Source organism: Electrophorus electricus, chromosome 6 (genome assembly GCF_041902795.1).
Source record: "Electrophorus electricus isolate QZ-2024a chromosome 6, ASM4190279v1, whole genome shotgun sequence".
NCBI classification, from domain to species: domain Eukaryota; kingdom Metazoa; phylum Chordata; class Actinopteri; order Gymnotiformes; family Gymnotidae; genus Electrophorus; species Electrophorus electricus.
In genome coordinates this window covers 1,002,501-1,015,000 of record NC_137502.1, presented here as the reverse complement: position 1 = coordinate 1,015,000, position 12,500 = coordinate 1,002,501, and the positions used below count along the sequence as shown (strand labels likewise).

General features: G+C 48.7%; 1 protein-coding gene across 20 annotated transcripts in view; it reads left to right on the top strand.

The window, feature by feature from the left end:
* Positions 1 to 701: 701 nt before the first annotated feature.
* Positions 702 to 12,500, top strand: part of mical3a (microtubule associated monooxygenase, calponin and LIM domain containing 3a) — a 51,839-nt gene continuing 40,040 nt past the window's right edge. For 4 of the 20 annotated variants that reach the window (XR_014124112.1, XR_014124113.1, XR_014124111.1 and 1 more), the window contains exons 1-6: positions 704 to 1,299; positions 9,635 to 9,992; positions 10,119 to 10,326; positions 10,492 to 10,608; positions 10,701 to 10,802; positions 11,881 to 12,036. Coding sequence is in view for 14 of the 20 variants with exons in the window: in XM_081715743.1 (XP_081571869.1) it covers positions 9,717 to 9,992; positions 10,119 to 10,326; positions 10,492 to 10,608; positions 10,701 to 10,802; positions 11,881 to 12,036 (859 nt within the window). In the remaining 6 variants the exon portion in view is untranslated. Of the gene's footprint in view, positions 1,300 to 9,634; positions 9,993 to 10,118; positions 10,327 to 10,491; positions 10,609 to 10,700; positions 10,803 to 11,880; positions 12,037 to 12,500 lie in introns of all 20 variants that reach the window. The other 16 variants (XM_081715737.1, XM_081715740.1, XM_081715736.1 and 13 more) reach the window with 7 other exon arrangements.

Sequence of the window (12,500 nt, the reverse complement as noted above, 5' to 3'; positions counted from 1 at the left end):
CTCCTTCACAGACTCTATAAATTTGGCATCTCTTTGCTTTTCCAAGACAGACAAAAGAGGGGTCATTGCAGTGGTTATTTTGGTGTTTTGATGAGGAGTTTCAACAAAAGCAAAGGTATTCATTGTTTTGTTGGCTCTTCTGGGTTGGTTTTATGGGTTTGTGTGCACACAAACACAGGAGCAGCAGGCTTTGATGAAGGCTCATTGCTTTCCTGAGTCACCTTAAATTCACATTCCTATATTACTGGATGTAATCACTGAGACCTTCCTGACTGTTCACGTCCTGCTTTGCCCAAATCTTTATTTGCTTTTACAACCCAAATGCAGATTTTTTTTTGGATTGCTTTAATTTATTAACAAGACTTTATAGAAGTGCAAGATAATTTAATCAGTGAGTTACATTCAGAAAACCAAGAATTACAGAATGTGCTTCGCCGCTGTACATAATAAACGGTTGTAAGTCTTACAGGTTTCCTTTAACATATCCGTTAGGTTTTGCGTTAAAGTATCTTTGTTCAGCTCATGGTTGGGCGTAGAGCCAATACTGCACCAGCACCACCAAAACCTTTAATGCACGAAGACACCAGAAAAAGCTGCGAAGCAAAGCTCGCGCTGCAAAGCTCGCTCTGTTTTGTGTGGGCGGGGCTACGTGCGCTGCGCGGAGATTGTCCCTGCAGTCCCGGCGCGCGTGGGGGAGGACCGTTCACTACTGCCACACAGCACTTCGGCTTTTGTTGTTATGCGCGTGCTACAAAAACACGACAAGCTTAAACCTCTGGAATTAATAAGAAGTACTATAATTATAAAGTATTTATTAGGAACCACACACTGAATCCCGCGACAGCTCGAGCCCCGCAGCCGCGTGCCCTGTAGCCGCCCAAATCACGTCACTGGAGGAAACCAACCGGGTTAAATCGTGACAACGTCCGCGTGAATGTCGGGCAGAGCGAGACCTCCGCTCGGTACACGCGCAGGCGTCTCACACGCTGCTTACTGCGCTTTGCACGGATCAGACTGAACAGTCCGTTCAGAACTGCTGAACATTCAGGCTTGCGACCCCCGTCTCTCGCGCAGATGCGCCCGTCGGCTGCTCAGAGTCACCCATTAGCGCGATCGTGAATAAACACGGATTAAGGAGAAGAAGAGCGAGCTCACAGCTGCACCGTGGGGATTTGGAGACATCTGTAGTTTATAACTGGATCAGAAATGCCATCGCGAGGAAACGCGTCCGGACTACGCGCGTGAGAAACTCCGCCGACGGCTGAGTGGATCTCGTGCGTGTTTCTAGGATCCGACGAGGTAAGATCTGCCGCACGGAGCTGCATCCGTCTGCTCGTGAAATTCTGTACTAACTCCGGCGCGCGGAGGTCATCGCGCCGTCCCTCTGACCCGTCACGAGGCAACAGAGCGCGGGCGCTCGTCGCTACAACACTGAATGTGTGCGCGCGCGCGCGTGTGTGTGTGGCGCGATCGCGTCGTATTGTGTTCAGAGCGACCGACACATTTCGCGTGCAGCGTCCTGGCAGGCTCGTCCAGGCTGTCCTGGCGCGGGAGGACCAGCTCTTCCCAGCACGTTATCTGGCTCCGGGGCCTTCGCGTTTCTATGGACCTGTGACGTCATCGATGACGGCACACCGACGGAACTCCCTTTAGAGGACCGAGAGCGCCCGACTAGTCGGTCCGCAGTGTTGTAATCACGTGTGTTCCGTTTTCACGGTTAGAGCTGCAGCAGACTCCGTCCGATCCGCTACTCTCAGGGAAACGGCGCCTGCAGAGTTTTAGCGCGTGATCGCAGTCCTCGCCGTTTGTTTTGGGTTCCCAAAGCCACTGAGTCGGTGATGCTGGTCGCGTGTTTACTGCGGGAGCAGGTGGCTCTGCGCGCTCGTGCACCACAGTGTTGGTTGTAGGTCTCTTGGTAGAGTCTCAGTGGTGAAGGTACTGGAATAATAATCAGAAGGTTGCTGGTTCAAGTTCCACCACTGCCAGGTTTCCACTGTTGGGCCCCTGAGCAAGACCCTTAACCCTCAAGTGCTCAAGTTATACTCAGTCAGAATTGTAATTTGCTTTGGATAAAAGCAGCAGATAAATGTTATAAATGTATCAGGCTTCAGGGAAGGCTCGCTCCTAAATGGGGTAGGTGTAGTGTTGAATAAACGGCATTTTAGCATTTCACACACATGTTTTTAATGAGAGATGTATGCTGTTTCTGAGAGAGCTTCTTGGTTGACAGACATCTTGGACAAAGATTAGTGTTCTTCCCATAGACAGGTCAGTGAGCTCGAGTGCGAGGGGACATAGCTGGGAAAGCAGGTGTCCTGCTGGTTCAGTGTGAAAACGGTGGATTACAGTGGTGTAAACGTCAGGATGAGGGGCGATGTTCTCGTCTGGGGGACAGCGTGTTTACTGGACACAGGGGAGCTCAGGTCAGCGTTACACAAGTCTAAAGACAAATGCCTGGAGCAGATTACTGGCCAGGTCTTGGTTTTGCAGACCCATCACAGAAGGGTGAGGGATTCAGGAACTGTCTTCTCACAAAACGGTGCTGTGGAGTCTGTCAGTGGTTACACTGGACGTGGGCGCTGAGATGACCTTAAAAGGAAGCGTGTTAAACCTCTGCCTGTTACTCTGTGCTTACTATGAGCTCAGGAATTTACTGCCGCTGTCTTTCCTTTTAAAAAATGCTGCGTGGTCTCTTCTGATTCTGTCTGATCAGACGCGGCATGGCCTGGCGCGTAAAGCAGAAACAGGTGGTCCGTCAAGTCAAGCAGAGTCCTGCGTGCGTCCCGACAGCGAGACGTGAGTTAGAGTGGTGAAGGCAGGCGGTGGTTGCTAGGTGATTGCTAGGTTTCTCTCTGTTCCCTTTATCAGTAATCTCTCACATCTTTGGCATTTTTCCCTTTTGAGGTCTGATCCTAATAAAGCCCACAGCTTTAACGAAAGTGTGGACACTCCCACTGGCCTCCGACACCCCAAATATTCAAAGCATTTATTCCCCAAACAGAGCAGGCCTGTGTGCTAGAATGTCTTGGATTTGCGCTGGCATATGTGGGTGTTGTTTAGGGCTAAAGCAGACTTAATCCAGTGACGTCTCACGTGGCTCTGACCGCTGCGTTCTGTTTGCTCGTCTTATCAGAGATAAAACGAGTATCATAAACGCTCTAGTAAGCCAGACTTGAGATTTGGTGACTATAAAATGTAAACGTGAGAGAAATCTGTGTGTCAGAGCACAACATAGCTGTGCTGCCAGTGTTGGGATTTGCATGTGGACGGTGTGTAGTTTTTGAAACGTAATGACCCTTGAACTGCTGTGAACACGTCTGTCTCACTCGCGTGTTTTGGGTATTCACAGTATTTGTTACTCATATGCTCTCTCGGTTTGGTTCTGCTCTTCTCTCAGAAGCGGAGCACCAGAGGGCAGCTGTCCCTGTCCCATGCTGTCCTGACCCTGTGCTGTCCCCTTTTCCCAGAATGCTGCAGTGTCCTCGGAGTCTTGCTGTGATGAATGCATGTGTGCTTCCGGGCTGCTGCCACCCTTGTGCGCTCGCGTCCTCAGGGAGTCTGGCATGCAGCACCACACTCACACACTTCCTTCTTATCCCCACTTCCTTAGCAACCGTCTCTAAGCATGCTCTTTTAATTGGAGGACTGGAGGACCACAATGGCAGTGTGCAGAGATCCCAGCCGATTCCACTGTGATCCGTGTAGGAATAAGAGGAGAAACCACTGTGGGTGGGAATCTGGAACGCAGATGGTTACTGGAATATCAGCTGTCAGTTCCAGCCTGTGCCTTCTTTCATTGGTGGTGCTGGAAAGAGCTGAGGGTTAAGGTTACCCTAACCCCTAAACCCTAACCCCTAAACCCTAGCCCTCTCTCCTTTATGGTGCTTTAAAGAGCTGAGGGTTAGGGTCACCCTAACCCTAAACCCTAGTCCTCTCTCCTTTATGGTGCTTTAAAGAGCTGAGGTGTTACTCTGGGTCACAGTGCTCTTCTGCCCGAGACAAACCTGCTATTCGAATATCAGAAGTCCTCCAGCATTTTACCAGTGGGGTTTCTGATCACATGATCATTGTTGGTGGGGTTTAGCAGACACTGACATCAGTGTTAAAATAAAAAATATCCAACTCTGCCTCATAAATTTACAGTTACAGCATTTATCTGACACTTTTATCCAAAGCAACTTACAATTATGTCTGAGTACAACTTGAGCAATTGAGGGTTAAGGGTCTTGCTCAGGGGACCAACAGTGGCAACTTGGTAGTGGTGGGGCTTGAACCAGCAACCTTCCGATTACAAGTGAAGTACCTTCACCACTGAGCTATTAGACGTAACTGCTCCACACCTGTTACTGTGCCATACCCGGGTGAGGGGTTGTTTGGATTGTAGCCCTGACTGCAACGAATTGTTCTGCAGTATCTCTGGCACTGGAACATGGACTCGTCTACAAAGGTCCTCACCGTGTCCGAGGTTCTCAGGTTGTGTAGTTGACTACCATAGTCTACCTGTGTTTTTGCGTAATGGAGTGTTGGTGGGTCTCTTCTCTAGAATACACATTCTGTCCTTTTGGTCCAAGTTTGTGTTTGTGTTGCCTGTTTGTTAATGCAGCGCTGAGTAGCTCTGTGATCGGATGTGGTGTCACGTGCCTCCCGTGTTCTGAGGTTTCCAGACCTTGCCCTGGTTAACCACACGCATTTGTTGGGTGAGGGAGATGCAGATGTTGTGTGTGCGTGTACAGAGACTGTAACGTCAGGGTGTGTGTAGCGAGACTAACGTTGTCATCTCATGTTCCACCTGGCAGTGCTGCTCAGTGTCCTCTCTGTCACCATAGTGATCGTCAGCTTGTGTCCTGTGATGTCATTTTCCCTCTCAGCTGTTGCTACAGTAACAGCAGGCGGTCTCTCCACGTGGCCGTGCCCGAGCGGAGGTTGATGACATCATCTCCATGGGTGCAGGTGTGGTTTCCTGTACGGTGCGTGGGGGCTCCACCCACTCTCTGCTCCGCCCGAAGGGTACTTGATTCTGAAGTGCTGTGCTCATGTCGTGTAAACACGGCGGGTTAAACGTTTTTGCTGTGCTGAGTGATATTTGCTCTGAGTGAATAACAGCCTGTGAAAACCCAGGAGAAGTTACAGCCACGTTTCCTTCATGGGAGAGGAAGTGTGTGTTAGCGGGGACTACAGAGAGAATGTCATCATAACAACGTTTCACTGTGTTGGGTTGGTAAGCTCATGAATGCTCTCTCCTGCCAGAAGTCACGTTTGTTTTTCTCATCTCTCTCTCTCTCTCTCTCTTTACGTGAAAGATATGAAAGATATACACACACTTGTTTACACAAGTGTAATATAGTTAAACAGAAGCGTAATATCATGATTACACAAGTGTACAGTCGTGGCCAAACATTTTGACCACAGGTTCTCAGTGGGGTTGAGATCTGGGGAGTTTTCTGGCCATGGACCCAAAATGTCAGTGTTTTGTTCCCCGAGCCACTTGGTTATCACTTTGACCTTGTGACATGGTGCTCTGTCATGCTGGAAAAAGCATTGTTCATCATTAAACTGCTCCTGGATGGTTGGGAGAAGTTGCTCCTGGAGGATGTTTTGATACCATTCTTTATTGATGGCAGTGATCTTAGGGAGAATGTTGCACAAACCTTGGATGAGAAGGAACCCCACACGTGAATGGTCTCTGGATGCCTCACTGTTGCCATGGCACAGGACTCATGGTAGCGCTCACCTTTTCTTCTCCAGACAATCATTTGTCCAGATGTCCCAAACAGACTGAGGGGGCTTCATCGGAGTAAAGAACTTTGCCCCAGTCCTCTGCAGACCAATCCCTGTACTTCCTGAAGAACGTCAATCTGTCCTTGATGTTTTTCTTTGCTGCCATTCTGGACATCAAGCCGTCCTCCAAAATCCTTCGCCTCACTGTGCATGCAGATGCACTCACGCCTGCCTTCTGCCGTTCCTGAGCAAGCTCTGCACTGGTGGTGTCCAAATCCTGTAGCTGCATCCTCTTTAGGAGATGGTCCAGGCGCTTGCTTGACTTTCTTAGCGTCCTGAAGCCTTCTTCACTGCAACTGAATCTCTCTCCTTGAAGTTCTTGATGATTTGATAAATGGTGGATTTAGGTGCTCTCTTACAAGCAGCAATGTTCTTCCTGTGAAGCCCTTTTGATGAAATACAATGATGACTGCACATGTTTCCTTGGAGGTAACCATGGTTACCAGAAGAAAACTTCAAGCACCACCACCCTTTGAAAGCAGCCAGTCTACTCTTCTAATCAGCATGGCAGTGATATCACATACCTTATCCTCGTTAACACTTTCTCCTGAACTAACGAGAAGATCACTGAAATGACGTTAGCAAGCCATTTTGTGGCAGGGCTGAAATGCAGTGGCTGGAATGCTGTAACTTTTGTGATTTAAGTTCATTTTCTTCTAGAGTTCATGCAAATTGCCACCATAAATACTGAAGCAGCAAACCTTGTGAAAACCAAAATTGTGCTAGTCTCAACTTTTGGCCATGACTGTAGTATTGTTAAACAGAAGTGCGGTGTCATTATACATGAACACAGGTGAGGTGACTTTCTACATGTACGTAGTGTAACCTTATTTTAGATCGTGACACACTCAACAAGGCTTGAAGATTCATTATAGAGCAAAAACAGAGTGAGACAGAGAAATGACATTTTCTCCTTTTCCTAAATGTGTGTTTCCATTTAGTATTTGTTGGTGTTTATTTCCTGTGAGAGGCGTGAGGTGTCATGTGGCCCTGGCTGGTGCCATGCCAACACTACTGTGTGTGTGTGTGTGTGTGTCTGTGTGTCTGTGTCTGTGTCTGTGTGTGTAAGAGATACTGTAACCTACCTGGAGAGATTTAATGGAAATACAGTGACACGATGTCCTGTGTTGTAATGAGTCAGCACTCAGAGGTCACTTCAGTTTAATGACGCCTGACCTGTCTTCAGACTGACCCAGTACAGGCGGTTCCATCACCGGGGCGGTTCAAGTGCAAAGACCTGGACAGAGTTGAGAAGGTGTTGCCCCTCACAAACACACCAGTTCTGCTCTGTTGACTGTGGACTCACTACTGGACTAAAGGAAAAGACTCCCAGTCTGGAACTGGTTTATAAAGTGTTTTATTGGTTTGGACAACTGGACACTAGTAGCCAATTCTCTATGTAACACATGTCAAGACCATAGTGGTGAACGCATATAGAGCCATAAAAAGCTACTAATAACAAAATAACACAAATAAAATATAAACATAAAACACACAGTGATATAACAAGGACAGCTTAACAAGCCCCAGTACGACAGCAAACCTCTCACACACACTAGATCACAAGCGGACAGACGTAAGAGTTCAGCCTTGATTTATAGACCCAGAGTGCAGACAAACCTTCATAGGTAAATGACTCCAATGTCTCAGAGCACCTGTAGCAAAAGCCTGTTCAAGGTCTGCTGACCTCAGTGACCTGGAGTGTTCGCATAACTCTGACACACCGCGGTGATGAACCGCGCCAGGCCACATGTGCTGATGAGAGAATCTCAATCTGAACTCTGTAGTGTACTGGGACCAGTGAGGTCACACCAGTAGCAGACACCTGCTGTCTTTTAGTCTGAGCCGTCCTGGGCCGGTGTTCTGTGCCATGTGTAAACGAGTGGAGGACGTTTTGTCTGTGCCCAGACAGAACGCGTTACACTCCTGCACACACAAGAACTTGGTCCTGAGGGCTTAAAAAAGCTTTATTTTCATACACATGTAAGATGTCATAAAGAAAACATGCACTACTCTGAACGTCTCCGTTAGTCTGGCTATCAAACTTGCGGCAATCTTTGATTGGAACAGTAACATTCTTTACATGGGACTCATTGTAACCCCCAAATTACATCATCATAATAATAATAATTCACCAGATTTAGAGGAAACCAAAAGCAAAATCTTGGATTTCAAACACTTCCAATAACACCTTAACACACACAGATGGGATTCTGTCATTTGTGAGTTAAGACTGAAGCATATTGACTGGTGTGTGTGTGTGTTCCCATGGGAACAACACAGTGTGATTTACCTTTTAAAGGATATTACATTGAACTTGCACACTAACTTCGTGTGTGTGTGTGGAGAGGTGGCGTTATTTACATTGGGATTTTTGGACTGATTTTGGCCTTTGGCTGTTCCTCATGTAGTTCTGTTTCAGAGAGCTCAAGGTGTGTTCCCATACCTCCCCAAACCTCCCTACATCTTCACACACCTCCATATGCTGGAAGTGTGTTCTTTCACCTCAATGGCTTCTTTGGAAGGTCTAGGAGGACGTTTCCACTGACCAGAACCTGCTGGGAAATGTTCTGTCTAGTGACCTCATGAGCTCACACCTCGTGTGTGTGTGTACAGCCGAGCAGACATTGAGACAGACACACACTGACCTCAGGCCTGTAGTCCAGCGTTTCAGACGTGTGAGGCTGTTAGGAGGGTGTGCCCTGATGCTCAACCCTCTGTGCGTTAGTCCCACCCATACGTGGAGGAGGTGCTGGTTAAACTGGTCTTGGTGGACTGTACCAACGCTTTAGAAACGTGTTGTTTCATGCCGTCGTTGAGCTGGTACATAACACAGGGCTCAGCTGAGGATCAGAAACAGCTCAGGGGGTCTGAGGACCTGGGGGTGGGGGAGTTGTTTTCTGGGAGGGGGGAATTTCTTGGGGAGATATTTTTTGGAGAGGGTGTTTCTATACAGGTCTTTTTTTGGCTGGTTTTGAGGTGTTTACTATAGGATATAAACACGCATTAACACACTCTTCAGTGAGATTTGGGTTTAACTTGGTTTACGTTTTTCACCCTCTTGTAGATTAACCTTAAATAAAACATCAAAGTGAATTTACCTTCGGAGTGCTGCCAGAGTGACTGTGTTTCTCGGCTGAGCACCCCGGTGGGTGAACATTACATCACAGTCGGTGGTTGTCCTTTAGACCTGAGATGCTCTTCTCCCATTATGGCTCTACCAGTCTACGTAGCTCTACCAGTCCAGGTTCCTATGTGCTCTTCAGGTGTCCTGCACTTAACCTAACCTTCATGTTCCAGGATGTTCTCCTGGATTTTCCCATGGGGACCATGCTCTGCAGATGTGTGGCTTCAGTCTCAGCTGAAACGTGGCATTACAAAGTGAGCAATCAACATTTTTGTAATGTAACCGTAGGCCAGGTGGCCTGAAGTGACCTCTGCACAGTCTGGAAGTGCGATCCCTGTTTTATGTTTCCTGGACAGGAAAATGAAATGTGTGTTTATCATCTAGATGCCTTGGGTCGCATTTCTCTGAATTTCCTGCTGCAGCTCAGTGGATGTCGGTTGCGATTTGATTCAGACTCGCCAGTCTCTCCGGTATGTGCCATGTCCGAGTGAAAGATTCCTAAATAAAGAAACAATTCTTCATCGCCTCTCGGTGTTGGTCTGTATTTCCTGTTCTCTTCATCAAAACATCCATTCGCGGAAGTATGACTGATCATCTGTGGGAGTGATTTTCTTGATTCTTTTGGTGCAAAGTGACAGAGTTGGCAGTCTCTCCTAAAAACCGTTTCTTAGCAACCGTTTCTTACAGCTCCTCAGTAAAAGTTCCCTCTCTCGTTTTCTCTGTGCATAGGATGAGGATGTCTGAAGCAGGGAGCTGAATCTGACAAACCAGGCAGTGACGTCCCGGCTTCCCTAGCAAGGGGTGAGGCACCATGGGAGATGGAGGCATTCCATCAGCAGGAGAGCGTGTCGGTCAGTCCCACGCGCTGTTCGACCGCTTCGTGCAGGCCACCACGTGTAAAGGAACTCTGAAGTCCTTCCAGGAGCTATGTGACTTCCTGGAGCTCAAACCAAGCGAGTACCGCGTGTTCTACCACAAACTCAAGTCCAAGCTCAACTACTGGAAGGCCAAAGCTCTGTGGGCCAAACTGGACAAGCGTGCCAGCCACAAGGAGTACAAGAAAGGCCGTGCATGTGCAAGCTCGAAGGTACGGGCACCACCGCCCGAGAGGGACCCGACATGGGAAGGAGACTCGTGTGTTCATCCTGTGTGTGTGTGTGTGTGTGTGTGTGTGTGTGTGTGTGTGTGTGTGTCTGATCTCTGTATCCACCAGTGTCTGATCATCGGGGCGGGGCCGTGTGGGTTACGCACCGCCATTGAGCTGGCCTTCCTGGGAGCTAAGGTGGTGTTGGTGGAGAAGAGAGATGCCTTCTCACGCAACAATGTCCTCCACCTCTGGCCCTTCACCATCCACGACCTCCGTGGGCTCGGTGCCAAGAAGTTCTATGGAAAATTCTGCGCAGGATCCATAGACCATATCAGTGAGTCTGAGTTATATGTGTTGTCTGATTACGTGTGAGTCGGGTTTGATTTATATCTTTGTGTGTGTGTGTGTGTGTGTGTGTGTGTGTGTGTGTGTGTGAGTCGGGTCCGATTATGTGTGAGTTGGGTCTGATTATATGATTTCCTGCCCCACCTCTCTGCAGGTATCCGTCAGCTCCAGCTGATGCTACTTAAGATGGCTCTTCTTCTGGGTATTGAGATCCATGTCAACGTGGAGTTCAGAGGTCTGATCGAGCCGCCAGAGGACCAGGAGAACGCGAGTATGTTGACGCGTTGTGTCTGATCCCGGATCAGCTGTTACAGTGATGCTCCTTGTGGTCTGCAGTCCCATGACACTGTCTCTGTTCTCCAGGAATAGGCTGGAGGGTTGAGGTTCACCCCAGAACACACCCCGTCAGCCAGCTGGAGTTTGACGTCATCATCGGCGCGGACGGCAGGCGGAACACTTTGTCAGGTAAACAAAACGAGAGCACATTGTTGTTGTTTTTTTTTTTGTAAATCTCCTCCTTCACTGAGGGCCTCTTATCTGAAAAGCTTGGTCTCATTACAGAAACACAGCCCTGTTGGCTGTGTGTCTGTCTGTGTGTAATCCCACAGCACTGATGTTATATGCTGAACATGCAAGTGTTTGCTCTGCTCTGGTTATTACTAATGCTGACTGCTTAAGAACAGCGTTGAGCAGATCTAGTGCTTTCGTGACTTGTTTATCTGGTTTTGCTGTTTGAGGATTAACGCTGTCATTATTAAATGACACAGTAGCTCCTGACTCGTGGTGGAGTAAGTAGAGGCAGTCAGAGCTCAACAGAGAAGTTCACCTGGAGCTCAGACCTTCAGTCTGCTAGAAACATTACCAGAACATTAGCCTTACATGTGGAAGAAAAAAGAAGCTTTATACATCTGACTGGCGTTAAGATGGAGGCCCATAGCACAACTCAAGTTGTGTTCAGTCAGAATTGTAAGCCGCGTTGGAAAAAAGCGTCAGATAAATGCCATAAACATCGGTAGTAGTATGTTGATGGCATCTTTCTGATGGAATCTTCTGATTTGCTCATGATGGTCACTTTGGGGTGTTTTCATTACATTTTCTTTCCTTTTCATACATTTCATTTTCAAAGACCAAAATGGAAGCAAAGTTCTGCCGTAGGTCTGATCTCAGCGCAGACTGACAGGGTCGCCCACAGAACGCCAGCTGTAGTCTGCTGATAAATCAGTGTTCTGTTTTATTTGCTGATCAATCGAGACGTCAGATTTAATAACTGCAGACAACCACAGAAGGACCAGGTACAGCCCACGCACGAGGGGGACAGACCATGACACAGCAGCACAGCTGGGGACAGAAGACTGGGAGTGTCCAGCAGAAACTCCACAAATCTGTTTAATAAAAGCCATCAGCAGGTGCTTGTGGCATGTGGGGTCTCATTGGGGTCACAGGAGGATTTCAGCCTCATCACTGCAAGGTGCAGGACACTCAAACAAGAAAGGAGTGTGACTGAGACTCTCTCTCTCTCTCTCTCTCTCTCTCTCCTCCACAGGGTTCAGAAGGAAAGAGTTCAGAGGGAAGTTGGCCATTGCTATCACAGCTAACTTCATCAACCGTAACACCACAGCGGAGGCCAAGGTGGAGGAGATCAGTGGTGTGGCTTTTATCTTCAACCAGAAATTCTTCCAGGACCTCAGAGAGGCCACAGGTTTGGCGTGCGCGTGCGTGTGTGCATGTGTGCGTGCCCCTGTCCTGGTGGGGTGGTGTGCGTGCGTGCGTGCCCCTGTCCTGGTGGGGTAGTGTCTGTGTGTCTGTGTGTCTGTGTGTCTGTGTGTCTGTGTGTCTGTGTGTGTGTGTGTGCACGCCCCTCTCCTGGTGGGGCGGTGTGCGTGTGCGTGCGTGCCCCTGTCCTGGTGGGGTAGTGTCTGTGTGTCTGTGTGTCTGTGTGTCTGTGTGTCTGTGTGTCTGTGTGTGTGTGTGTGCACGCCCCTCTCCTGGTGGGGCGGTGTGCGTGTGCGTGCGTGCCCCTGTCCTGGTGGGGTAGTGTCTGTGTGTCTGTGTGTCTGTGTGTCTGTGTGTCTGTGTGTCTGTGTGTGTGTGTGCACGCCCCTCTCCTGGTGGGGTGGTGTGCGTGTGCGTGCGTGCCCCTGTCCTGGTGGGGTAGTGTGTGTG